The sequence below is a fragment of the Elephantulus edwardii genome, unplaced genomic scaffold (assembly GCF_000299155.1).
Source record: "Elephantulus edwardii isolate Elephantulus edwardi_28Jun2011 unplaced genomic scaffold, EleEdw1.0 scaffold00202, whole genome shotgun sequence".
Classification (NCBI taxonomy): domain Eukaryota; kingdom Metazoa; phylum Chordata; class Mammalia; order Macroscelidea; family Macroscelididae; genus Elephantulus; species Elephantulus edwardii.
The window spans coordinates 2,996,526-3,023,037 of NW_006399952.1; the positions used below are offsets into that span (position 1 = coordinate 2,996,526).

The 26,512-nt window shown below is 40.3% G+C and overlaps 1 protein-coding gene and 2 pseudogenes across 1 annotated transcript in view; all 3 read right to left on the minus strand.

Annotated features, from left to right (window-relative positions):
* Positions 1-3,121: 3,121 nt before the first annotated feature.
* LOC102854756 (V-type proton ATPase subunit C 1-like) overlaps positions 3,122-26,512 on the minus strand; it is a 35,722-nt gene continuing 12,331 nt past the window's right edge. The window contains exons 6-12 of the mRNA XM_006897172.1: positions 24,572-24,670; positions 22,315-22,383; positions 12,260-12,352; positions 12,075-12,168; positions 9,841-9,938; positions 8,077-8,203; positions 3,122-3,217 (exon numbers count right to left, since the gene is read on the minus strand). Coding sequence (XP_006897234.1) covers positions 3,122-3,217; positions 8,077-8,203; positions 9,841-9,938; positions 12,075-12,168; positions 12,260-12,352; positions 22,315-22,383; positions 24,572-24,670 — 676 coding nt within the window. The remainder of the gene's footprint in view (positions 3,218-8,076; positions 8,204-9,840; positions 9,939-12,074; positions 12,169-12,259; positions 12,353-22,314; positions 22,384-24,571; positions 24,671-26,512) is intronic.
* On the minus strand, positions 13,773-14,479 carry LOC102850234 (annotated as a pseudogene).
* Positions 19,102-21,316, minus strand: LOC102850647 (annotated as a pseudogene).

Sequence of the window (26,512 nt, forward strand, 5' to 3'; positions counted from 1 at the left end):
CACTCTGCTGTACTACACCCCTGAGAGAAAGTACACTCAGAGTTTCATAACCGAGGCTGGGATTCAAAACTTGAAATAGTCCCTGCTACTCACATCGAAAGAACATGCACGTCTATAGACACTTTTTCAGCATGGGAACCTTCTCAACTTTGTCTGATCCTAGCCATCCCTATTACAGGGATCCTCACTCATCCCTTCAACATTAACCCCAATTTACAGGCACAGTTAACTCAAGGATGGTGAGACTTCATGTCCTAGGCTGTGGCCATGACATCAGGAGGGACTAGATCATGGAAAAGGACAAGATGGACCACCCCAGTGACCGCCACTCGGGGCTTAAGGGAACCGTTTGAGTGTGATGTGGGAATGGGCAAGATACAGTTTTGATGAGGAGGAGACTCAACAGCCCCTAATAACAGTAACTGGGCTTGAAGTTACCAACCATCTGTCATCCTGTCGTCGTGGTTTGTGTGCTGCTGCAGCATTTCAAATAACAGCAGGACAACTCAGGCTGGGTGGTTTCAGTGATGCTTTCAGACCGCGACAGACTAGGATCAATGAAAACCCTATGGACAGCAAACCTGGTCCAGTGCTCGAAGGCGAGTCCCCGAGGCTAGGTGCCCTCAAAACACACGACGGCTGCACGAGTGGACTTGAGCACACATTTAGATGGTGTTCGACCAGGTGCTGTTCTACTCTATTTGTCCCCAGTGTCACCATCCCTCAGGACTAACTCAAATCAACTAACCACAACAGCAAAACTCAAAGACACTTACAAAACATGCAGAGGACCAGGAATTTCTGACATCATGTTCTGGTCAAAAATTCTGCCTTTCATCTGTCCAAAGGAAAATCAAACCCAAAATTTGCATTCTATGGATTTCTTAAATTTGGAACTCAATCATAAAACTTGGCAGTGTGTATAAAAATTTTTAAATATATGTGTACAGAGAGAGCAAACACACAAAAACTCAGACTCGATACAAGCTTATTTCCAGGATCTCCTACAGGAATACGAACACAAGCGTTTTAGGCCATTTGTGTGAAGATGTTTACATCAGCAGTGTTTACAACAACCAACACAAAGCCAACCTGAGTATCTACCAGTAGGTGAATGACTAACTAGATGATGGCACAAGTACACGGATGGGACACCGCGTAGTAGTCACGGAAAAGAGTGAGGTAGCTCTAAATACACTGAGATGAACAGTGGAGGAATAAGTCAAATAAAAATGAGTGACAGTATTTGTAGCATGGTCCCTTTTAAAAAAATTTTTTTTTCTTCTTTCTTCTTAATAGCATATATATCGTTTGAAGAAAGAAGGACCATGCTACAACGTTATTACAGACCATCAAGCTGGAATTACTTCATAGCCAACTTTCCAGCAGGTTTTCAGAGACAAGAAATCACCCAAGAGGAGACTGCCCATCTTTCTCCCATGGAGGAGCTGGTGGATCCAAACCACATACCTTTAGAATAGCAGTGCAATTCCTTAACACTAAGCTATTGGAGCTCCCTATTTATAAGCATGTGAGATAAATACACACACACACTCATGTATGATCTCACATGCATATACATACTATTTATACACACGTGCATATATGGGGGGACAGAGCACGTGTGTGTGTGTGTGTGTGTGTGTGTGTGTGTGTGTGTTTGTGTGTGTAAATTCACCGCTCCCAAGTTGGAATCAACCTTCCAATGTGTTTTCTGAGGCTATGAGTCACAATACAGGAATGTGCCCATCATTCTCCCATGGTGCCATATCAAAGCGCCTTGGGTTAGCAGCGCAATGCCCTACTGACTGTGCTGTGAGCTCCCTCAAGTGTGTGTATGTGTATAAATAAATTTATCTAAATACAAAACATAGTAGAAGTAATAGAAAAGGGTCTTTCTGGGAGAACATATAAACTCAAAGAGTAGAAATAACTTTATTACCTATTCTAAGTTAGTAATTTATCTTTGAAATTATTTTGAATTTTTTTGCAATAAATGGATTTAAGAAATACATCATTTTCTAAATAGGAGGAATAAAATGTAAGCTTATTTCTCTCACTTACAAATGTTTTAGTACACAGTTAGGATAACACTATCACAAAATCCTCTTCTGAAAACTTTCAAGATGCTAAACTAGTCCTTTCAGAGACGTCTAAAGGCTAGCTCACAATGCCTCCATTTTCTTAATTATGTATAAAAACTTCTATAATTAAAATCTCTTAAAAGGTTTTGTAATGCATTTTGAAAGGAAGTAAAACAAACACTTGGACACAAAAATGACCAAGCTAACTAACACAGCTGTGCTACTACACTTGATTAAAAACTGGTCCTACTTCCTAATAATTTAAGAGATGAAAAAGTTTAGTGGCCAAATAGAAATACCTATTATTTGTTGAGAAATAATCGTCAACTTTGTGCTCCAACTCAAATTTGGCATAATTACATCAGTCACAAGTCAGACACAAACTGCTGCCTCAGAATAAGAACCTAAAAGTACCGTAGCCAGATAGCTATGACATCATTTATTAGACGTTCTGGAATGAACCGGGGTCTTCTGAGGTTACACACAACACACCTTTGCACAGGTCATTTTATTCTCTCCTGTGGGTGCTGGCAGTGCTTGCAGATTGTACTTGGAAACATTCAGAATGCACAGACCTCAATATTGTCACATCTCTTCACAACACAATTTAATAACTACTAAACAATTATGTCTACTAAATACACTGGACAAAAATGGCATAAATGTTTACACCATCCCCCTGTAAACAAGGGCTCTGTGCACAAGATAACACATGAATTAATAATGCATACCACAATATCAATGAGGGAAAGACCATCACTTTAAATAAACTATTCTGTTTATAAATAAACTCTGATTTGTTTTCCTTTTGTTTAGCACACATTTACAGACCTGATCAATTAAAAGAAACAATACATAAAATATCTTCCTCTGAAAATAAAATGTTGAGAAATGGACCACTACGAGAGAATTCCGGTAGGAAAAACAGATAAGAAGCAAGCAGAGGCTGAGGAAGTGGAGAGGACTATCATACTGCAACCTATTTCTGTTCGCATACCCCAACACAAGGACAAGAGTGGCTGGCCAGGAGCCTGTTTTTACTTGAATTCCAGCAAGTTGCAATCAATCTTGTAATACACATAGGGGTAGTATTCCTGTTGACTGAGGTTTAAGCCTGGAATATCCATAGGAGCCTGTGGAGAAAAATCAGACAATTATTCAGTTACGTAGTTACAAAAACAAATGACCACTTAACCTTCTTTATCAAACTACTACTCTACAGTCAATTTATACACCAATTTAACCTAAGTTAGGTGGTATTATCTCCCATTTTTCAAGTAGAGAGCTCTGGTGGCTTAGTAACATGGAACTGCACTGCAAAGGCAAACCAGCCACTCCATGTAAGAAAGATGGGTAATCTCCTCCTGTGCGATTAACTGTCTTTGAAAACCTGCTGGAAGGTCAGCTATGGGTCAGTTCTGACTTGATGGTACACAAAACAATAACAATTTTAAATTTGGTCAGGAAGGCTGATCATGGCAAGCAGGGCCAGATTTTGCTCTCCTTGACTTGAAAGCCTGTGTTTTAGAGTAGGCCTCTACCACTCTTTTCACATATACCTGTAGAAAAAGTCCTTTCCAATCTCCGGCTGAGGCACTGAGTGTAGAACTAAGCACTTGGGGGGAAAGGCTTACTGACGTTTAAAGGGTAAAGTAAGTAAAATTTTAAAGATAACACTTAGTATATATGCTTGCCCTAAGAATTTATTATTAGGAAATTACATAAATAGGTACAAAATTAGTGTAAAGTTGGCTTTTTAAAAGCCATTATTTTAGGCCCCCTCTGGTCTCCAGCTACCTTAACTGCAGAAATAAAGTCTTGCAAATCATCAACAGCTGTGGGACTAGGAGAAGAGAAACAGGGTGCTTCCCATACTAAGAAGCAAGACTTGAAGGAGACTGGAGCAAGACCCCAGTGAGAGCGAGATCCTGGTGGTGAGACTGTGGTATTGCTGTGGGGAAACTGTGACAAGGTGTAATCAGAGGAGCCTTGAGATAAAGGCCAAAGTTAAAAGTTTTGCTGTGCTTGCTGAATAATTAAGGAGAAGGTGACTTATAGCTACTCTGGAGGCAAAGCTTGCTGCATGATTTAAGAAAACCAGAGGCTTCCTGAATTTGTGTTGCCTAACAGAAACTGAAGCCTGGACTAAATGAGGAAATGTGCCTTGGGACTGCTGGATTTACACAGGATATTTTTTGCCTCCCCTACTCTCCAACTTTTCCCCCCAATAAAACCCATTTTCAGTACTACAACTATGAGTAAAGACTGTGCGTCAACAATGAATAAAATAATCTCTTACTGCTCGTGTAGCCCATGGGGCTGAGCTATGGGCTGTTTATCTGCTTTCTGCTCTGGGGCAGTGAGGAGCTGTGTTACTTCTCACTCCATCTGGCCCTTTCAGAGACACACTCTCATACCTGTGCCCCCATGTCCCACTTTCTGTTTCTGTTGCAACAGGCCTCATACTTCAACCATAACATGATGAAAATGTGGACACTCATTTACTGTATTTTCTTATGTTTGGTAGGAAAAAAAGGTTTTTCATGAGTTCTAAAGAACGCACATCTAAGATCTTAAGAATTTTAGAAGATTAAAATGCTCATCTACTGACCCCATTAATTCTATTAAATAAAATTAAAAACAGTACTTATTCTCATTTTGTGTTTTACGATTTTATTTATTTTAAACAGCTGGAATCACTGCTTGGTTTTGTACTTCTGCAGCCATTGGCACTCTATCTACAGCAAGATCATGGCTGGCTTCTAGGCATTCTAAAATGCAAGGCAGAGCTCTAAGTCGTACATGATACACTAAACAAGGTGAAGGATTTTAACATTTAAATAAAACCAAATCCAAACAAAACTCAGCCTTATCATGAGACCAGAACTAGAAGGTACCCAGCAAAAACTACTGACTGTTCTAACCAAAAATAAATAAAATTTAAAAAAGTCTAAGAGGAGAAAAATCAGGACAAAACTAAAAAAAAAAAAAAAAGTCTAGATTTACTGGACTAGAAGACAACAGATGGTTTCTCACCCACAGTATTATAGCCCTGAAATATTCCTTAAACTTGAAATTGAACGTATTTCCTAAAAGTTCCCCTTTCAGATAAATAATAGATTGGCTCATAAAATAAACAGTATCACTGAGGAGTACTATGCTCCTTTAAATAATCATTTATATGAAATCAAGTAGTCAATATTTATCACAAAGGAAGGTGAGAGGGTAAGCAAGTGGAGGGTAAAGAGGGACAATGAAGCCAGATTAATGCAAACTTAACAGTCAGTATAGAAATGAGAAAGCCGACACATTGTGAGGAACCCAAATGGTGTCACTGAACAATAGGTAGAGAAACTATTATTAATTAGCAGGTTAGGGAACCTGGTTTACTGTGTAAACCTTCACAAAAGAGGAAACTTAAAAAGGTTACCACTGGTGAGACTCAGACAACAGAACTCTGAAGAATATTTTTTAACCGTCACAAGTGAATCGATCATCTCAATAATAATTAAAACAAACAAAAATAGCAGCAAACTCAAAGTGTTAATGGTGAGCTTGCAAGATCTAGAAAGCATGACTAGAGGAGCAGAGTATGAGAAATGTTTGCAATGCAGAAGCTGCTAGTTAAAAGGATTTTATTAACATGTGATTTCACTACTTAATTTATAATTATACTTTTTCCTGGTTCAGTGATATAGTTCTCTTCTCCCATGTTAGAGAGACCTATGTTCAATTCCTAAATAATTCTTCTCACAAGACAATTATCACCACAGAAAAATTAACCATCAGTCCAAGTATTTTATATTGCTATAATACTGAATGGTGGATTCCTAAAGACAGTTTGAATGCACCAGCTGCCTATAAGGGAGACTGATGGGCAATCAATCGCCTCCCATGCAATCTACTTACTACCTCAGAAATCCTGCTGGAGGGCCTACTATAGGTCCGTTCCAAGAACAATAATGCTGAATTCGTTTTAGTGGTGCTTCCATACTAAGGCAGTCTACCAAGAAAGGCCTTTCAGCCAATCTACTTCAGAAAAAATCAGCCAACAAAAATTCTGTGGATCATATGGTCTAACTGCATCATGCCTGCAGCCATCAAAAAATGGGGGCCAATCTGACAGAAGCTAACCATCGAGATTCTTAAAAGGCAAAGATAGTGAAACTTCAGCTCATATACTCTGAGTATGTTGTCAGGAGTGGTCAGTCCTTGGAAAAAGACATCAGGCTGGGCAAGGGAGAATGTTAGAGAAAGAGAAGGCTCCAACAAGATGGACTGCCCCGGTGACCGCAACAATGGTTTCAAGTGTATCAGAGGTAGTAGGATGGCACAGGATAGGCTTATGTAAGGTCCAGTCAGACATGTTGTTCGTGGAGTCACTGGGGTCACTACAAGTCGGATGGACTCACTGGCACTTAACAAAAGTATATTTTCCTTCTTATTTTTCTTTTTAATGGCTGAGAGGTAGGAAGTAACCACAAACTATCAGAAAGTGTATTATTTACTATACTCATGTCTTCATTTTATATATTTGCAACTGTAAAGAAAAGAAAAAAATGTTCACACATGTGGCACTGGAATTTCCTAAAATGTCTTTTTTATCCATCGCCTTAGAGCCCCCTAACCTCCACCCAGGGTCACAGTCTCCAGCTGACTCAACTGCAGACATGGACATGGCTTGCCGTTGATCAAAATTTCCAACATCATCAACAGCTATGAGGCTTTAAGAGAAAGGTTTAACCAAACTGTAGAGAGACTGTGGCAAAACGTAGCAAGATGGATCCAGGGCCAGAGCCCTTGACACAGGAATCTTAACATCAGGAAAGAAGCAGAGAAAGCAGTGAGTGTCCTCTGAGGCCAGAGAAATCTTGCTGTTGACTGACAAAAGTTGACTGAACTAACTGAAGAACTGTGTCTTGCTGTTAACCTGCCTCAGGCCTGGTATTTACTGATCCTGGACTTTCACCGTGTGATACCCTCTGCTTTCCCCGACCGAACCTGTTTCCCTAATAAATCTCACAATTGTGAGTAAAGAGAGATTCTGTAAAGTGTGTGGTCCTTTGCACAGAATAGGGGACCAGTCATTAGATGCAGTGCGGCAGAGTTGGGGGCCATCTCTGCTCCACCTAGAAGCCATAAAGTCTTGAGTGCCAGGTTTTAATTGTAGCTCTTCTGTTGATCAGTTTACTGGACCTGAGCAAATGCTTTCTAACATCCTAATGCTGCAATTCTGCACACAGAAGAGAGAGATTACCAAAGCGATCGCTCCCTCACTGACTTCTTCCAAAACTTTAAAGGGTAGATTAAAGGAAAATTGCAGGTGAAAGCACTAGAAAACTGCCAACCTAATGTGTGCATGTTAACTCAATGAGACTTTCAACTGAAAGATTTTCAACTGAATTTTGTTGTTGTTGTTAAGTTCTATGACTTACTTTATAAGGCAGTTCTGGTGGCCTAACAGTAAGAATTTGTGCTGCCAACCCTAAGCGACAGTGCGAATGCACCACATGCTCTACTGGGACAAAGATGGACCATCACCTCCAGTGCAACTGAAAGTCCCTGCAAACCCACTGGAGTGTCAGCTATGAGTCAGTTCCGATGGCATATTAACAACAGTGGCATTATAAGCTCAAGAACAAAACAAGCTGAAAATATTTTAAATATTAGTAAGAGAAAGATTGTAGGAAGGAAGATTCTTTACTATGTTGGGACAATGCTTAAGAGGAATAATGCCTTACAAACACCAGCTGAGGTAGAATGACTACAGCAATTAAGTGAAGCTTAAGTTCCTCACAACCTGACTTGGTCATATGATACTGGATGTTACCTCCTTGCTCTCTTTATCTAACAAACTCAGAGTTAATTGGAGGCTTCAAATCAATAAGGATTAAGTATCACAATATCAAGTATCTCTTTTCTATCTTCTGAAATGCATCCCAAGTTCCTTCTCTCCCGCAGCATCCAGTAAGCACTTCCAGTAAGCACTTACGTCGATAATCGCTGCCGCACTGCTGTCCAGGTGTTTGTACAAGCCATACAATACTTCTCTCAGTTTCTTGATTGTTTTCTTATTGGGCTGAAGTAGCATTGCTTGAAAGTTCACTGGCAAGCCATACCTGGAAGAAAGCAAAAAGACAGTATACAACACAAACAAAATTAAATAAAAATATTAATATTCTCATACTGTTTTGGTCATGACTGCAGGGGAGAATCTCATTTTAATGACCACCTTTATAAGTTCAACTAACGTTGTTTTTTACCACTATGTGCTGTCGAGGTGACGACGACTCGTACACACAATAGCCCTGAACTCTGCTTTATCCTGAGCCAGTCATACTGCCTCTGACACACCTACTACCCTCATTACCCCAGTTATTGTGTCAATCTGTCTCATACTTGGTCTTCCTCTCTTATGCTGTTCCTCCACCCTTCCAAGCATGATATCCTTCTTCAAAGACTGGTCCCTCCTGGCTACATGTCCAAATTATGTGACACGGAGTCTCAAAATCCTTGCTTCCAAGGGAACAGCTTAATTTCACCTTCTCCAGGTTAGACCTGTTAATTCTCTTGGAAGTCCATGGTATATTCAATACCCTTCTCCAGCACCACAATTCAAAGGCATCAGTTCTTCTGTCATCTCTGGTCACTGTCCAGCTCTCTAATGCATGACGTGTAAATGCAAAGATCATGGCCTGGCTCAGGCGCATGTTAGTCTCTACACTGACATTCTAGCTCTTCAGCACGCTGGAGAGGTCCCTATCAGCACATTTTCTTAAGGCAATTCGTCCACACACAGAAATTCAAGCCTTTCAGTCCTCACTGTCTACGACAAATGTGTCTTCAAAATGACAGCCAATTCTCTTCATGGAATTAACTTTAATTAGTCTTCAGTTGTTAGCTATCTATGAATACTCCAAGGAAATAAGAGAACCACTTAAGCCTAAGGAAACATTCATAAGATGAAACTGTCTCCATCTACTCCAACAATTTGAAAACATTTTAAAATAATGTGTGCTGCTGTAGCAGACAAGGAACTTTACTGTTTGATTTTAAAAATCTCTCAATGCTAAAATATTTTAGGTAAATATACTAAAACTACATGTTGAAACATTTGAGAGAACTTCCTTTTTACACAAAATTCACTGAGTTTATTCTAACTCACATCAGCCTGCACAGAACCTCCACAGAGGGTTTCAAAGGCTGTAACCCTTATGGAAGTAGACATCTTCCTCCCACCGGCCAGCTGGTGGGTTCAAACTGCTGACCTTTGAGTTAGCAGGCAAATGCTTAACCACTGGACCACTAGGGTTCTCTTCTTTTAAAGAGGTATTGGCCTATCGACTTCGATCTATTTTTAATGTAAATATTACCTTAAGAGCACAGGAGCATGGACCATTTCCTGTAAACCTAACAGTAAGTAAGGGTCAAGACTAAAAGCTTTTTCTCCCTTATGATTCTGGTTAGGGAGCTCTGGTGGCGTGGCCCATAGGAAGGTGTGCTGCTAACCCAAAGGCCACGCTTCTCTGACAGTTCAAATTCCTCTGCCACTCTGCAGGGGCAAGATGGGCAATCTCCTCCTTTTTTATTTATGGCCTTGGAAACCCAATGAAGGGTCAACTACAAGTCACTTCTGACTCAGCGACACGGAGGTTAACTGTAATTACCCCTTTGGTTTCTCAATTCAACCTTCTGTTAATGGTGGTCCAGTGTAAAGGAACCTATGAACCCCTTAATCCCAATTTTCTTATTTTACCTTAAGACAGACTCAACAAAAACTCGCAATGCTTTTACATGAATCCAGGCTATGAATGCCTCACTAAAATTCACTTTCAGCCACCGCACAAGTGGTCCCTGTGAGGAAGAGAAAAAAAGAGTCAATTACCAGCAATTTAATCTTGACAAAAGCTATTAGAATAAATATTCTTAAAAAACCAAACCAAAACAAAAACGACACACACAAAAAAAACAGTCACTTAAGAACCTACAGAAGAATTAAGTCTCTTTGAAATTCACTTTAAAAACATTACTAATATTTTCATTATCTTGTATACTTTTGCTTTAAGTGAAAAGGTTAGCCATTATTCTATAACCTTAACAAATATTACAATGTACAGAACTGACATATTACATAGAAAAAGGCATTTAGGAGTACTTTAATGAAAGCTGTTTAAACTGTTATAAAGTACAGGAGTGTCAGGTTTGAAAATCAAAACCAATACTCCCACCATCAAGTCCTTCTCCAAGGAATAGCCTCTCTTAGCAATGTGACCAAAGTATGTGAAACAAAGCTTCATCATTTTTGCCTCCAAAGAGCACTTCGGCTGCACCCTCTCCAAGACATATCTGTTCGTTCTTTTGGCTGTTGATGGGATGTTCAGTGCTCTTCTCCAACACCACAGCTCAAAAGCATCAATTCTCCTGCCATCCTTACTCACTGTCCAGCTCTCAGATGCACAGCAAGCAATCGGAAAGACTACCTTTGTCCTCAAACTGTTATCATTGTTCCACAATACTTTGGAGTCCCTAACTGCAGATTTTCCCCAGTGCAATGTGTCTCTTTATTTCGTGACTGCTGTTATAAAGGGTGTTAATTGTGGATCCAAGCAAGGTGAAGTCGTTCACAACTTCAATTTTTTTCTCCATCCATCATGATGTCCAGTGGTAAGAATCTTTGTTTTCTTGACTTTGTGATGCAATCCATACCAAAGGTTACATTCCTTCATCTTCTGCAACAAGGGCTTCAAGTCCTCTTCACTTTCTGCAAGCAAGGTTGTATCATCTGCATAATGCAGGTTACTGATGAGTCGCCCTCTGATCCTGATGCCACATTTCCTCTTTATAGAGTCCAGCATCTCAAATAATTCGCTTAACATACAGATGAAATAGATACTGAGAGTGAATACAACCCTGACACACTCCCTTCTCAATGCAGTGAGAACAATACTCAATGCAGAGTTCCCCTGCTCTGTTCACACAACAGTCTCCTGGTCCAGGTATAGGTTTTGCATTTCTTATTCTTAACACATTAGCAATTCAGCTAATTCAGATACATGGACATAGCTAATCAATTTAAGAAAAAAATAGTACAATGAGCAAAAAGGCAAATAAATTTCATTAAAATATCTGTTCAGAGGGTTCCAGATCTTCCCTATCAGGCTGGTTTCACTAGACATCATTTGGTTCTTTTCTCCCAGGGGAGACAATGTGGTTTGTGGTAAAACACTGGAGATCATTCTCAAGGAATCCAGCTTTCCTTACCTTCACATCACAAGAAAAACACATTTTCACTCATCACTTGTAGTCCTCTCCATCTTCACAATAATAAGACTTTTGACAATGGAAGGAGAGGTGATTGTTGATGAGCTGGAACCAACTCGTAGCTGACCCTCCAACAGGTTTTCAAAGGCAGTAAATCACAAGGGAGGAGACTGCCCATCTTTCTCCTCCAGAGCTGCTGGTGAATTTGAACCACCTGTCTGTGAGATGGCAGCACAACTCCTTACCTCGAAGCCACCAGAGCTCCCTGAATGACAGCTGATACCACCTTCCATTTCTTCTCATTGTTCTACCACACTAACTTTTCACAAGATTTAAACACAATTGCTTCAACAAAAGACTAGGCATTAAAAATTCTGCCTCAAGAAAATGAAAATCTTTACCAAAAAAAGAAATCTATGATTTAACTAAAATAAGTACCCTACTAAAGCAGCATTAACTAGAACAAAGCATTTAAATTTTGATGAAGCTTTAAAAGGAGTGATTAAGCTTAAGGGCTGTCTTTTAGGATAATTACTCACAAAATCTAAGCTTTTTAGAAAAAAAATCATTCTCATTAGTCAATTTAAAAAAAAACACACACACACAACAAAACTGAAACACAATGTCTTCAAAGCAAAACCAAAAAAAGTTTTACTTTCTCTTAAATCAAAGCAATGCCACTTTTTCTTGTTCTCAACACTGATAATATTAAATATTAAGAAGACATACAAACTGCTTTTTCTTGTCAGTAGAAAGCCTGTTCATTTCTTCTTTATCTGCTTTCATCTCCTCTTCATTGTACTGGAAATCACGCACGATGAATCTAGATTTTGGGGGGAAAACAAAACTGTCCAAGCTGTATCTGGTTGATTTAACAGATTCAAAACCAACAACAGCAGCAAAACCAATCTTACTTATTTTCCCTGGCTTTGTGCCTGAAGTCGTCAACTGCCTTCCTGAACAAGGTAACATTACAAAGGTAACTGTCCTGGTCTTCTGAGAGAACACTAGGAGGAGAAAAAAAAGTTCATTTAAAGATTTTGCTCCTTCACAGAAAAGCAAAAAAATAATACACAGGGAGGAAGAGGTCCAACAAGGTCTAATAGTACCTTTGTTTCTATAGCACACATATGCATGTGTAGTGTCTCAAATACTGAAGACATTAACTCAACTCTAAAGCCCAGGACTTCCAACCTCTGTCAGTGAGTGCCAGGCTGACTGAGGCAATGCTGTTTAGAAAGAAGCTCATATCCAGAGTCTCTTTTCTTCCTTGGGAAACACTCGCTACTCTTCTGGAAAGGAACTCTGGTGGCATAGTCCATAAGGAGCTGTACCACTAAGCAAAGGACACGGCTCTCCAGCGGTTCAAATCCTACAGTGGCTCAGAGGGAGAAATACATGCAGTCTCCTCATGTGCAACTTACAGCCTCGGAAACCCAAAGGAGCATCAACTACGAGTCGGTTCCACCCCACGACAATGGATTTCTTTTCCAGAAGGCTATTTCTCTCTCTAGCTCAGCCCAGCCCCAGGGAGCCTGAACGCACCTTTTCTATATTATCAGAACCTCATACCATACCTGTTTCCTTTTCTCTCACTAATGTTTTAATTTAAAAAATTGCTACCCACATCTGTCTAGACAGCCTCGGACTATACACACTTTTTAGTATCTCAGGAGTCATTCAACTCATTAGAAAGTACAGACAGAGTCAGAACTGCCAACTATCAGCCTGCAGGCTTCATCTGACAGAGCCTTCCAGAAAAATTACTTAAGAGCTCCTTCTGTATAGGAAACCCAGTGTTCAACAGCTGACAGTCTCACGGGAGAAAATAATGCCTGGAGGTGGTGAGGGTCCCTCCTATTTATCTTTCATGTTTGTTCAATGCACTGTTTTTTAATGATTCTGCTTAAACATAATGCACTATTTTTATTAATAATGTGTTAGTTCCACAATCAAAAAGTACATAAAAGTCTTATAAAACTGAGAAAATGCTTATAGAATTATAAAATACTTTGTTAAACATTAAAAAAAAAGAGAGAGACAGAAAGAAAAAGCTAGCTTAGTTCTCCCAGGACATTCAAGAGGCAACTATGATACAAGCCCCTTCTCAGCTCAGCAGAGTGTCCCTGCAAGTATTTCATGGGGTCCTGGTCATGGGATCACTGACATGCAGAGTAACTATGCTGGATTTATAAGGGTTAAGCCTCCTTTCAAAATGTGCCTTTCTCAAATCTAGGACCCCTACTTCTTTTTTTTTTAAGTTTTAAAAACAGTAATATTTACTTAAGATGGAAAAAGATGACTTTCTAAATCAGTCTGCTGCCCTAGTAGGAATGTCTAACAATTACTGGAGCATTTGGTAGCCATTTCTACCTACTGGCAACGTGACTACAATATCTCAATTATCGCTATTTAATAAAACGGTTTTCAATGTAAGGGTCCTTGTGGAAGCAGTGGAGGAAGGAACACTGGCAAGGAGGCAGAAAGCAGGCCGGTCGGTGCTTTAGGAGTGAGGCTCCGAGAGATGCAGGACCCTGGTCCCAGGTGTGAGGTGGACGGCTGGTCAGCTACCTTGGCTCCAAAGGGGAAGAACACACTTGGCAGGATTGGATAAGAGGGCAATACGGCAGCCCCCAGAGCAAGTCTCTGGTTTTCACTCCCACATGGACGTGATTTCCAGACTTCAGCAAGGTCTCCTGAGGAGGATCTGCTTTCCATCGTGTAGTAACGACAGAGGAAGCCAAGGAGAACAGCACTGATGATGGGTAAAACCCAGTATGACCAGCAACTTTTGCAGACGTTATTTCCGGAGTGTCCTTGTTTGGTTTTGTTTTAAGGTCACTCGGATAGACATCACCAACATAGCACTGTTTCAGCATTTCTCTGGCATTAGAGGAGCGGCCTACATCTTCAAAACTTTCACTTGCAGCTGCACCTGCTTGTTCCAGAAGCACTTCCTCTCCACCGGGTTGCTCTTCAAGGAAGCGGGTGAAATCGCAGACTCACCAATGCATCATCATGCGTATTTCCTTCGAGGAACTGCACTTCGCCATCTCCTCCAACCGGTAACAGGTGACAGCGGACTCACCTTCTTACCCTTTCCCATCACTGCCACTGGCATCGGCAGTTGCCATGCGTGCACAGAGACTCTTCACCGCTACCTGGGTTTCTGCCACTAACTTCCTTGGGCTGAATCCCGAGCCTAGGACCCCTACTTCTTGCTCTCACTGCCTTGTGACTAAAAGGCAGTTAGCAAGTGGACAGAATTCAATTATAAAACTTTTTTTTTCTTTTATGAGGGACTGATTCAGTGATGTACAAATTGGCTAACATCAAAACAAATCCAACTTGACAGGCAATTTCTAGACCCCAAACCAGTATTCTACCAATATCATATTAAGCTTTAAATATATACAGTCCTATGCCGTTATGAAGGCCCTTTCAAAAGCATCTGATGCTTGGCACAGCCATTATCAGTGAACAGGGGTCTGTTACACAGACCCTCATCTATCCTAGGGCAGAAAGATACAAGATGTTAACTCAAAATCTTTAGGTTGAAAGAAGCCAAGATAATAACTTAGATTTTTAAAAATCACTGTTTTTCCTTTCTCTCCAACATAAAAAGCAGATGAACAAACTCCAGTCTTAAGTATAAGAGATTTTCTTTCTGTCATTTAGAACACAAAGAAGATTAATCAGAACTGGCTTTGACAAGCACCGTGGCATTTGGACAAGAACAAACTGGGAGGAGGGTAGAGAGAATAGTGCAACAATGAATGAATGGAAACCCAAAATCTCTGTAAATGTTTATGAAAATTAATAAAATATAGAAAAAAAAGCAAAAAAAAAAAGAACCTCTGTTCTGTGTCAAGTTCTGGCTAAATATTACAAATACCACTAATTAAACACGTTTCTTGACCTCAAGGAGATACGTCTATAAGAAAATTCTATTATACATAAACAAAGTACAACGATAGAGCTCTCAGCACATTATTAAATCTGTAAAAGCTGGAACTTGTGTAAAGTGGAAACCAAACAGAGAAGAATAAAAAGGAAAAAATTTTCCACTCAAAATATTTCTATTTAAAGAGCAACAGAAAAGTGGTGGCTGCATCCTGTCAAAGGCAGAAAAGTTGCAAGACTCAGAAAAATAAAGTGGTCCAAAGTTCTGGCGCTCACAGGTTTCTCTGTGTTATACAAGACAGCTGTGGTCTATTGGGGTAAAAAGGAAATGAGTAACTTTGGGTGAGGGTAAAAGAGGTTAATACCAAGTGGAAACTGAAAGACAAAGGAGAGAAAACAATTACAGGCAGACACCTGCAAGCACGTGAGTACAGGCAGTCTTCATGCGCTTTCACGGGGTATTTGAAGAAGTACTGCAAGAGAAAAGTACAGCAAGAACACAGCAGATGGGGGTTGGGGGTACGGGAGGGGGGGTGCTGAGGGGAGGCAGGAAAAGTTAGGGAAGGCAGGGTCTTAAGTGGGATTGACAAACAAATTTGGGTCTCTTAAAAAGAAAAAGGATGGGAGAAGGATGGGCAATCTCCTCCTGTGCGATTAACTGCCTGTGAAAGCCTGCAGGAGGGGTTAGCTATGGGTTGGTTCCAACGCCATAGTATACAACAACAACAACAAGCAAAGAAGAAAATGACAACAATGGGAAGGGCTGAGAAGAGAGGGACATAATGGAGAAAAGACGTTAATGGCAATTACAAAGACCCCAGGAGGAGATGACAAAGTTTAAACTGAAGCAGCTGTAGTCAACACCTGGAGGGGTGATGGGGAAAACAGCTTAAAGTCAGTTGAAACATGAAATTATTCATAGCTGACCATTTGTGATCTAAGAAACAATTATTTCATATGGTCCAACCGAATACAATGGAAGGTAGAAATGACAATCGATAAGATAAAGAACTAAGAATTCAACATGACTGATTATCATACCACTAGTTTAGAACACCAGGTAGACAGTGTTCCACATGCTACAAGGCCGAGATTAGCACTGCAGTGATAATGTTGTAGCATCATTGGTGGCTAGCTACAGGGCATCTGCATGCAATGTTCTAGTAGGGACCAGGTTATATGGGTCCAAAGCTATGGAGGAAGGGGAGGCCAGAAGGATTAAGGCAATGGGTGTGGATGAAACAGGCTAAGAACAGACTGCTTTGTTGAAATGGAATCGCCAGGAGTGGCCAATATTCAGGACTAGTGAACTGTCTCAAGCTCACTCAAGCAATCCAGTCATTGAAGACAGGCAACAAAAGACAGACTCAGTCAAGTGTTCAAAGGTTCCAAGGGGCTAGAGGTAAAGGGTGCTGTGGAAAGAATGGCTGAAGTGATGACTAACAAGTCTACTCAAAGAAAGGAAATAGGATTCAAGAGAATCAACAAAGGGTTGGGGAACTGTAGATGTCAACAAGGTTAAGAGTGGGCCCAGTGGAAGAGAATAAAGATGGAGAAAATTTCTTGGTCCACAAGCTAGATTACAGGTAGGATTTCAGAGGGAGAGCCTTTCTAGTGGTTGGGAGTTAGACAAAGGAGAAAGCAGCAGACATCAAGTGGGGGTGACACTGTATGGGCTGCAGGTACCAGGGAGCTGAAATGTCAATGCTGCATGGACTCCAAAGCAAAAAGCCAGCAGTGATCTTAAATGATACATGAAACCGCATACAGAAACAAAATTAACACCACAAGGAAGGTAGAAACCTCTTTTAGTAACTAAGTATAGACTTGAATCCTAGAGCTGTAGTTGAAAGAGGCCTTAGTAGAAATAAAAAGTTCTATTAGTTTCAACAAAATAACCCCAAATCTCTCCTTTTACTCCTACTGTTATGCAGAACTAGTAACGCTATCTTCTAGTAGATGCACCTCAGCCCATAGGAAATGAAAATTCAATTGCCAGTCAATGTTTTTCAGATATTGAGGCACCAACATACATCCATGTGACTATTAGTTTACGGAGCCTCCCACTGGTACTGGACCTCTTTCCTAAGAACTGCCATCCTCCCCACCCCCAATGTGTTTCGAATGCCTTTCTTCATAAAACTCTTATTTTCAATGGATGCTGTAAAACACTAGAAATATTTTTCTCCACACAAAGGCATTTTTCTCCCCCAGACCTTCCTGGTTAGTTCCCAGAACAAAAACCACTGTAACACACCAATGAGTTTGTGGTATGTTCCAAAGGCTGAGAACTTGCATGAAGTCAGTGTATATATGAGTCATCCATAAAACAAATATTACCTGTATTGAATGTTACTGTCCAATATACCATTTCCTTTTAAATTTACCAATGATTTTCAAAAGATTTCAAATTCTTTTTTCAACTTGTTCCTCAGCATTAGTATCAATTTACTGCCTCTAAGTTTTCTCTCTAATCTTTCCAACTGCTATTACCAATTTGATTCCATATCAATAGATCTTTAAAAATACAATGTTTAAAGCAGACATTCTTTACTGATTAAGTTAAACTGTGGTTTGGTTTTAAGACAACTTCAGGGGATATTTTTGGTTTAAGGTTGAAACATTATCTCAGGACAATGCTTTTTTGGGGTTCATCCAGTCTACATGGGTCTAGAAATTCTAGATTCCGTGAGAATTTAAAATTCTGTTGTGTCATCCCCCCACCTTTAAGTCACGAGTCTTCTACATAATCTTTAATCACAGCATGCAGTAATGGCAGCTAGACACTATCCAGTTCTGGTCTCGTGGCTAAGAAGATAGCCTGTTCATGGAAGGAGCTAGCCACAAATTCCATTTCTTCTTCCTGTTTCAGACTCATTTCCTCTGCTGCTTCAACTTAAATAGTATTCTCCCATCCCAGGCTTCAGAAAATGTTTACTACACAAAATAATTTTTTGAAGAATAGTTTTTATAACAGAATTTCACCCTGTAGCAAGAAAGTAATAAAGAAAAAGTTTACACTCAGGAATACATACTAAGAATTTTTTTCAGTTATTTCAAGACGAAGGGTACCATCCTCTAAGTAACCAACAGAAAGAAATTTGTACAACAAATCTCATATTTGCTTTCTAAGAATTTCTTTGAATCCAGATCCCACGGCCCTTGGTTTGGACTAACATGAAGGATGCCAAGCATCAAAGCAAAATGGAAACCCTTTTCTGACAAGGCAAATGTTCAGTTCTGAGCTCCCTGAAGCAGTCAGTATCCAAGTGAACTTAACAGGCAAGAGTGAAAAGCATCTTTAAAGCATAACCATCCACTAAGTATGGTCTACTGCTTCATCGCCTCTTCTCAAGGAAGAGGAGAGGCTTTCAATTCTGTCCAGGCTTTTGTTTACTGAGCGAGTGGTGACAAATGTCTCTTTACTTGAGGGCTTCCAGAATATAGTCCAGGCACTTGCTTTCTGGATGACATGCAGGCCTGGAGCATCTACCAAGTGATAAAAAGCCAAGTTTCAAGAATTAAAAATGGACAGTGTCAGTCACAATCCTGAGTCCTAGGAAGGAGGTAACGGGGTATTCAAACAAAAGATGATAAAAATAATGTCTACACAATTTTTGGCAGGGCTTGAAGGTGAAAATGAAATTTTCAACCATGAAAGGCATTCACCGTCACTCAGAGGCTGGGCTGTCTGCCTAGAGCAGGGATTGACATGGAAATCCAATTCTACTGACGGTCTATTCATGGTGAATGGCAAAACACATGATAGAACAGAACATGTGAGTACTTCTCTTTCGAGGAAAATAGCTCTTAGAAGAGAGCCTGAGGTTATAGAGTTAGTTCTTTATTCTGCCTATTCAGCCATCCAGAGCTTGAAGGTCCTGTCATATGGGCAAGTGGCTATTAGTTGCCTGTCAGAAGAAATGTCCAGGCCCATCACTTCGCCCTTGTGGCCAGCCAAAGTCTTCAGTGGAGACCAGCCTGGGTGGGTCCAGATCTTGGCAGTGTTATCACAGGCTCCAGTAAGTAAGAAGTTACCGTGGATAGGCTCAAACTTGACACCAGTCAGTAAGTTCTGATGGGCAGGAATATGTTGACACAGCGTCGCTGTTGAACGTCCCATACTTTGCACATGTTGTCGCCACTACCAGTTGCAATGTGATAGCCGTTAGGAGAAAAACTGATTCCATAGATTTCCTTTAGGTGGCCTTCGAGGAACATGATACACCGTCCAGTGCGCAGGTCCCAAACTCCACCAAAGGCATCTAGTCCCCCAGTGCCAGCCAAAGAGCCATCTGGACGGAAGGCAATATCATACACACCCATGCTGTGGCCTTCCTGGTGCAGGATCTCCTCTTGAGCCTCCAAATCCCACAAAGCGCCAATGAACGGTCATAGCAGGTGGTACCCAAAAAATGTCCTGAAGGATGCCACACGCACAGTATGGCCTTCAACATCTGCCACTGGTTCGTCATTGTCAAGGTTCCAAAGCTTCACAGAACCGTCAGCAGCACAAGAGGCCAGGTTGACATCTTCTTGGTCCAGAGAGACTATGGACTTGGGATGGAATACAATCTCTCCTACATTTGTGTTAAGAAGAGTGTGAAGAAGGTTGCAATCAGTAGCAGACCAGAGCTTACAAAGCGCACTCCAACAAGCTGTGGCCAACATTTTAGAGTTAGGACTAAAGTGACAGTACGAGATAGGCCAGTCATCCCCAATCTGACTGCAGAAATTAATCAAAGATTGAAGAGATTTGTGCAGCTCTTGCGTCTGAGAGGTCCTAGTTGTCTCAGGAATCTCTTTATGGAGACAAGCCTCTTCCAAGCGTTTCATTGCCCTGGGAAGTGAATAGTTAGCAAACAACAGCCTCACAACCTTTGGGCTGTTTGGTCCTTCATGATACCACGTTTGCCGATACTCTTCTTTGGATTTCATAGACTTTTCATCATCCTTTTTGGTCTTTTTTTTCATTTTTTCCTTTCTGGTCCTTTTTTTAAGGCATCAGTACCAGCCACTGAAAGGATATTTCTTAATCTTTCTCTTCAGTCAGGTGGGCCCGCTCCAAAAAGTTTGATGGGTTCTCCTAATGCTCTAAGGCAAGCCTTGACCTCAGAGTCATCTGTAGAAATGTTGACTTGCTGGGCTTGCTTCCTCCTCTCAGACTCTGCCAATACTTCTGCTTGTCGCTCACTGATGTGCTCAACTTCAAATACTTCTCCAGAGGTTATGTTAATATTCCCTGCTTCGATTCCTGCTTTAAGTCCTTCTTTCCCCAAAATTCCAGACTCTCCTTTGGCAAGACATTCCCTCTCCTTTTCTTCCAAACTTCCATAGGAAATGTGGGGTTTCTTTACAAGAGGAGCAACTAAGTCATCAGGCACCTTAGAGGTTTTAGTTGCCGTGAGAAGCCATGCTGGAAGCTGGCGACGCACAAACTCTAGCGAGAAAAACTGAGCTTTATGTTCAAGACTGCCTACCACGCACTTAAATAGTATTTTTAAAAGTTGTTCTTTTGGAACAAACCTGGACCTATTTAACCAACCCACACAATACTTACCTGAAAATCTGGCTCTGCATATTATATGTAAGTACAGGGGACATTCTATGTGCACCGAGTCTTTACTCTCCTCCTTCACCTGCTACCCAGACACAGAGTCAAGCTCTTGGCTTTCATCCTTTATAGGACACAGGTGAGAAGTTAACATATGTCAGGGTAAATCACTTAAGTGCAAAGTTATCAAGGTAGAACCTTGGTCTTCGGTGTAGCTAGTTTAAACACACAGTAGTCCTCCCCAAAACTGAGAATAACTCAAGACGAGCACAAGTTTGTTGTTTAGTTCTAAAACACTATTGTTTGTGAAACTTTCTTGACAATTGCAGAAGTTTAGATTTTTCATCCCCTACCAAGTCTTAAACATGAAATATACTGGGAAAGTATTGTGTTCACTTTACAGATAGAGAAAATGAGGCCCAGAGAAGGTAAAAGACTTACCCCAGGTCACACAGCAAGTTGGTAGCAGAACCAGCAATAGAACTCAGTTGCCTGGGTCCAGGACTCTTTCCATTATACTAAGCTACCTCCCACATGACACAATGAAACTGGAAAAGAAAATATTTCATGGGCCTGGCCTCACTAATATCACCTCTTCACTATCCACTATACTTTCCTGTCACCAGGTTGCTTCCTCCTGAGGCACGTACGTATAAAAGAATACTTTGTGGGCTGTAAATACACTATTATTTCCATATTTTTCCAAAGAACATCTCATGTGGCAATGACAGATACAGGAGCAAACAACTCACACAGTCAAGAGCAGCACAGGATCTGGAGTTAAGAGGCCTGACTTCTAGTTCTAACTATGCCGTCGGGCACACACTCTCATCTGACTTAGGCAACTATTTACACCGCTCTCTGTTGTGACTTCCTCTTTAGGACGAGTAACTGCCTAAACTACTCCACAGAGTTGTAAATATCAAATCAGACAGTCTATGATAAAATCTTAAGTAGAAAGGGGCTTCACAAAAGTTGGAGATTTTTTTTTAGGAAAGATAGACTTACGTAATTTTATGCTCACTGCAAAGTGTTGGTGAAGAGGTAGAGGCAGATGAGGACCCCAACAGAATATTCTAGTAGCTAATCTGCAGTACTCCTTTTGCAAGGTAAAATGAGGAAGTACAGGCAGCAAGCAGACATGTAATGAGTACTGAACGAAAAATTCTCAGAAGGCAGCAGAGTGCAGCTGAGTAAGTTACTACACCAGGGACCTGGATTCCAGCTCTGGCCCTGCCACTAGTGACATGTGTGACTCTGGGCAAACAACATCATCTCTGTGGCTTCAAATTTCTACATCTATAAACATGCGTGGGGCCGGCAGACTGGGCAGACTCTTCCAGATCTAGAGTCAGGTAACCAGAGCTAATGGAACTCCCTGATTTGCAAGGTGAAACCAAGAGTTCTAAAACTCTATATTTACTGCAAAATAAAGAGAGTCAAGATATTTCCTAAGCCAAGCTATTAAAGGAGTTCTAGGAAATAAAGTGTTTTACAAAGATGACTACTTACTTGCTAGATCTTGGAACTACCATTTCAGCTAGTGTTTCATACTGCTTCATCCAATCATTGTGGTTCAACCTATGGGAGAAAGTAGAATAAGCATTGGAGAAGAGTAAGTACTCCTACTTTTTGCCATATATAGAATTTTTTTTAAAAGGGACATATGGATAATTCAGCTATAACAGACATATTTCAAATGTGGGGGGAGGGGAATTCTTCAAGTTTCCTACTGAGACTCAATTCCAAATGCACTAAGCACATACATATATAGTTTCCCACCCTCTCACATAAAGTTAACATTTGCAAAGGAGATACAGCCTCAGAACAAAGCTTGAAAAGTAACAAAGCTAAGTTTAGATCTTAAATTACTTTCAAATGTTACGGTTGATATAAAGTATCCTATTCAAGAAAAGAAAAAGACAATGTTGAAATCGCAATCATTTCTACTATGTAGTCACAATTAAGGGTTAGATAAAATTGTATTTACTGAAAGTACAGAGTACCAGGAAGTGTTATGTAAATAGTGAAAGTAAACACAGTTGCCAAGAAACATTATGCAACAACCTTCGTAGAGGATAATAGTTTCTGAGCTATGAGGGTGTCTCATCATATATCTAGAATAGCAGTGTTAACAGGACAGGACAGAGAATAATGCAACACAGAAAACTATCTTGGAGGTCCCACTTTATTTCTGGTAAATAGAAAACTATAATCACTTCTACTTTGAAAAAGAAATTTTAAATAACAGGTTGGACGAGACAAACTTTTTATCTCGGCAAAACGTTTTCCCTTTATCATATAAATACAGAAACGTTGTTGTTGTTGTTGTTGAATACCATTGAGCTGGAACTGATTCTTAGCTGACCCTCTGGTAGGTTTTCAGCAGCGGTTAGTCTCACAGAGGAGACTGCCCATCCTTCTCCTGTGGAGCAGCTGGTGGATTCAAACCAGGTGCATTCAGTATTGCAGTGGTTCTTACCACCAGACCTCTCTAAATACAGGAATAGCTACTTAGTGTTCTAATGTTGAAGGGAAAAGTTACGTAGCTAAAACACAAACTTTTAGAACCAAACAGGTTGGTTCTAAGTAGAGCCATCCTTCAAATGTAAGGAATAATGTAGAAGCTCTAAACCCAAAGAACCGTGGAAGTCAAAGGTAACTGCAGCACTGTGAATTTCACATAGCTGCCTCTGCTACCCCTTTCCAAGCAGCATCTTGATGTTTTCAGTATTGTTTCCTAATCATGTAAAAATTTAGGGCACAGAACAGACTGGCTTCACGCAAGGATGATCCAAGGCCTGAGATTGCCCACATGTCTGGATCCCCAAAATTCCCTAAGATTTACAGCTCCACTCCTCACACTGAACCCCAATCTTTGTATGAATATGAATGTTCCAAGGCTTCATCTTACCTGCTCAATGATGCTAAAAGGTTAACAAGGAAGACCTAACAGAAAGGGGACATCAAGGGCTATCTAACCTACAGGTTGACAAACTATGTGCCCAAAGGCCACAGCTGTTTTTGTAAATAACGTTTTACTGAACTACAGCCACAATCATTCATGTACATACATCTATGGCTATTTTCAACTACAAAGTAGTCGACTTGAAACATAAACCATATGCCCTGCAAAGTCTAAAATATTTACTATATTGTACTTTACAGGAAAACTTTGTTAACCCCTCATCCAACCCACACTTTGCTACTTACAGGGCTAAATGAATTCTAAGCACTTCTACCAAGTCAATTCTGATTCACAAAGGACAGGACAGAAGTGCTTCAAAGAATTTCCAAGGCTGAAATATTTATGGAAAGAGATGATCACATGTTTCTCCCAGAGCAGGCAGTGCGTTCTAACTTCCAAACTTGGTTATGAGATGTGTTCTTAACCACTGCACCACCAGGGCTTCGAATACATCAGAATGAGTATAAAGACTTAGAGAAAATAAATACAAACACTTTACTGCTTTAAAAATCTAAAAATCTATATTTTTTTTAAAAAATAATATTTACTTTATTTTAATGGGTCAACTCTACCAAGTTAAATAAATTTTATTTGCAATCTCCACTTAAAATAGATAAATTCATTACCAACTTGTGAATGATACTCAGTGTCACACAAGTCACCCTGACTGGCAGAATCAACGATAAGGTTACATTTCCTTGACTCTGAGGTTTTATGAAAAATTTCCAATTGTAATACAAGATACTAATATTTTTCTTCTATTTTCACAATTAAAAACCTTTTTCTAACAGAAAGACATACTTTGGAACAACCACCAATAATGTGACGAGATATTCTGAATCAAGAACAAAGTCATCCTTCTTCACAATTTCTGCTAGGCTTCGCGTTAGTAAACTTCCCCTGGGGAGTAAGAAAAAAAAAATCATTACGTCAATAATTATGTGTTATAATTATGTAAATAATTATGTGTTGCTATTGTTGTTATTATGTGCCATCAAGTCCCTTGCGACTCATAGCGACCCTATGTACAAGAGCCCTAAACCCTGCCCTATCCCTTGCCAATCTTATTGTCTCCGACACATCTAGCCATTTACTAGAATAAATATTTATAAGGCTACTCATATTCACACATATATTTATAAAAGGGTGTAAAAATCATTCTTGGTTAACATTTGTATTGCATTAAGAAGTCCAAATTTAGCTACTTCCTATCCCTGCAATCAAAAACATGTCAATCAAATTTAACAGAAATTATCTCTAGACTCTCTTTTTGTTGGTTTTTAGAATCTCCTTTTGTAACTGGTTTACATCCACTCCTCACTTGGTTATTATCCAAATACCAGGTTGTTGTGCAAAATCAGTTATGCAAAAATAGGACATGACCACATGAGATCACAAAACAGAGATGGGAGAAGAGTGCCCATCTTTTTCCCACAGAGCAGCTGGTGTATTTGAGCTGCGTGCTCAAACTGCCTAACACTGAGAATCATGTCCCTGCCAAGCTGAGACGTAACCTTAACCATCGTGGCCAGAGCTACCTTGGCGTTCATTACTGTCACACGTATGTTAAATCATTAGTGGACAAACGAGTGGGACAGTAAATTTTTAACTAGTGTCATAAATGTGAAAAAATGGGTATTGAGACAGTTGAAAAGTGAGGAGGAAGTGTATCTGAGCTGTTTTTCTCTTGATTACAGACATAACATCTTGTCTGAGAAAGCGCTATTTGTTAAGCATCAATTAAAAGTCTACTTCACGGAATGATTCCACCTGAGCATAGCCTTTGGTTTTCCTCCCTCTGCCGGTGTATCATCTGACAGCAGGCAATTTAGGCTGGTTAACCCAATAATCTCCTCTTTCTAGTTAAGTCTTCCAGGACAGAATTCAACCAATACTCAGCTGGGAGAGGAACACTGAACAGTCCAGTTCTTACAGCTTCCCTCTTAGTAACAACTCACTCACTGCTGTCAAATTGGAACCACCTCATAGTTGACCCTCTCTGAGTCTCGGAGCCTATAAATCACCCAGGAGCAGAACGCCCGTCATTTTTCCTCACAGCTGCTGGTGGATTTGAAACATGAGAGAGGCTGAGCCTTTGGGTGAGCAGCACAAATCCCTACAGACTACGGCACCCACATCAGAACTGTCCCATCGAACAAAATCTACTGTGGGAAAACTGAAGTCTGGCAAACAGGTAAGTAGAGAATGATTATTTACATCATCAAAGTGAGAGGTCTTCTACAGAATTCTGTTAAGGATCCCTGGTGGCACAATGTGTAAGTAGCTGGCTCATAAGTGAAAAGTCGGCAGTTGGAACCAACCAGGCAATCCACGGGAAGAACATGTGACAAGCTACCTCCATAAAGAAACCATGGAAACCCAATGGGAATTCTACTCTGCCCTATAAAGTTGCTACGTTGAGTTGGAATCAACTCCACATCAAGTTTAGTTTTTGTGGTTTTTACAGAATAGATTCTTTTAGGCAACAGACACTAAAGTAACCTATGATTTGAAACAATTACATTGCATTTAGACCAATTTTCAGTGAAACCCAAAACATGAAATCAAAACCTAATTTTATTCATACATGGAGCTCAGGTGGCCAAGCAGTACGAAATGATGCTGCCAACCCAAAGGCACGCAGCTCAAATACACCAGCTGCTCTGTGGGAAAAAGATGGGCACTCTTCTCCTGTGCAATTTACAGACTCTGCAAACCCAGTGGAGGGTCTGCTAGGAGTCA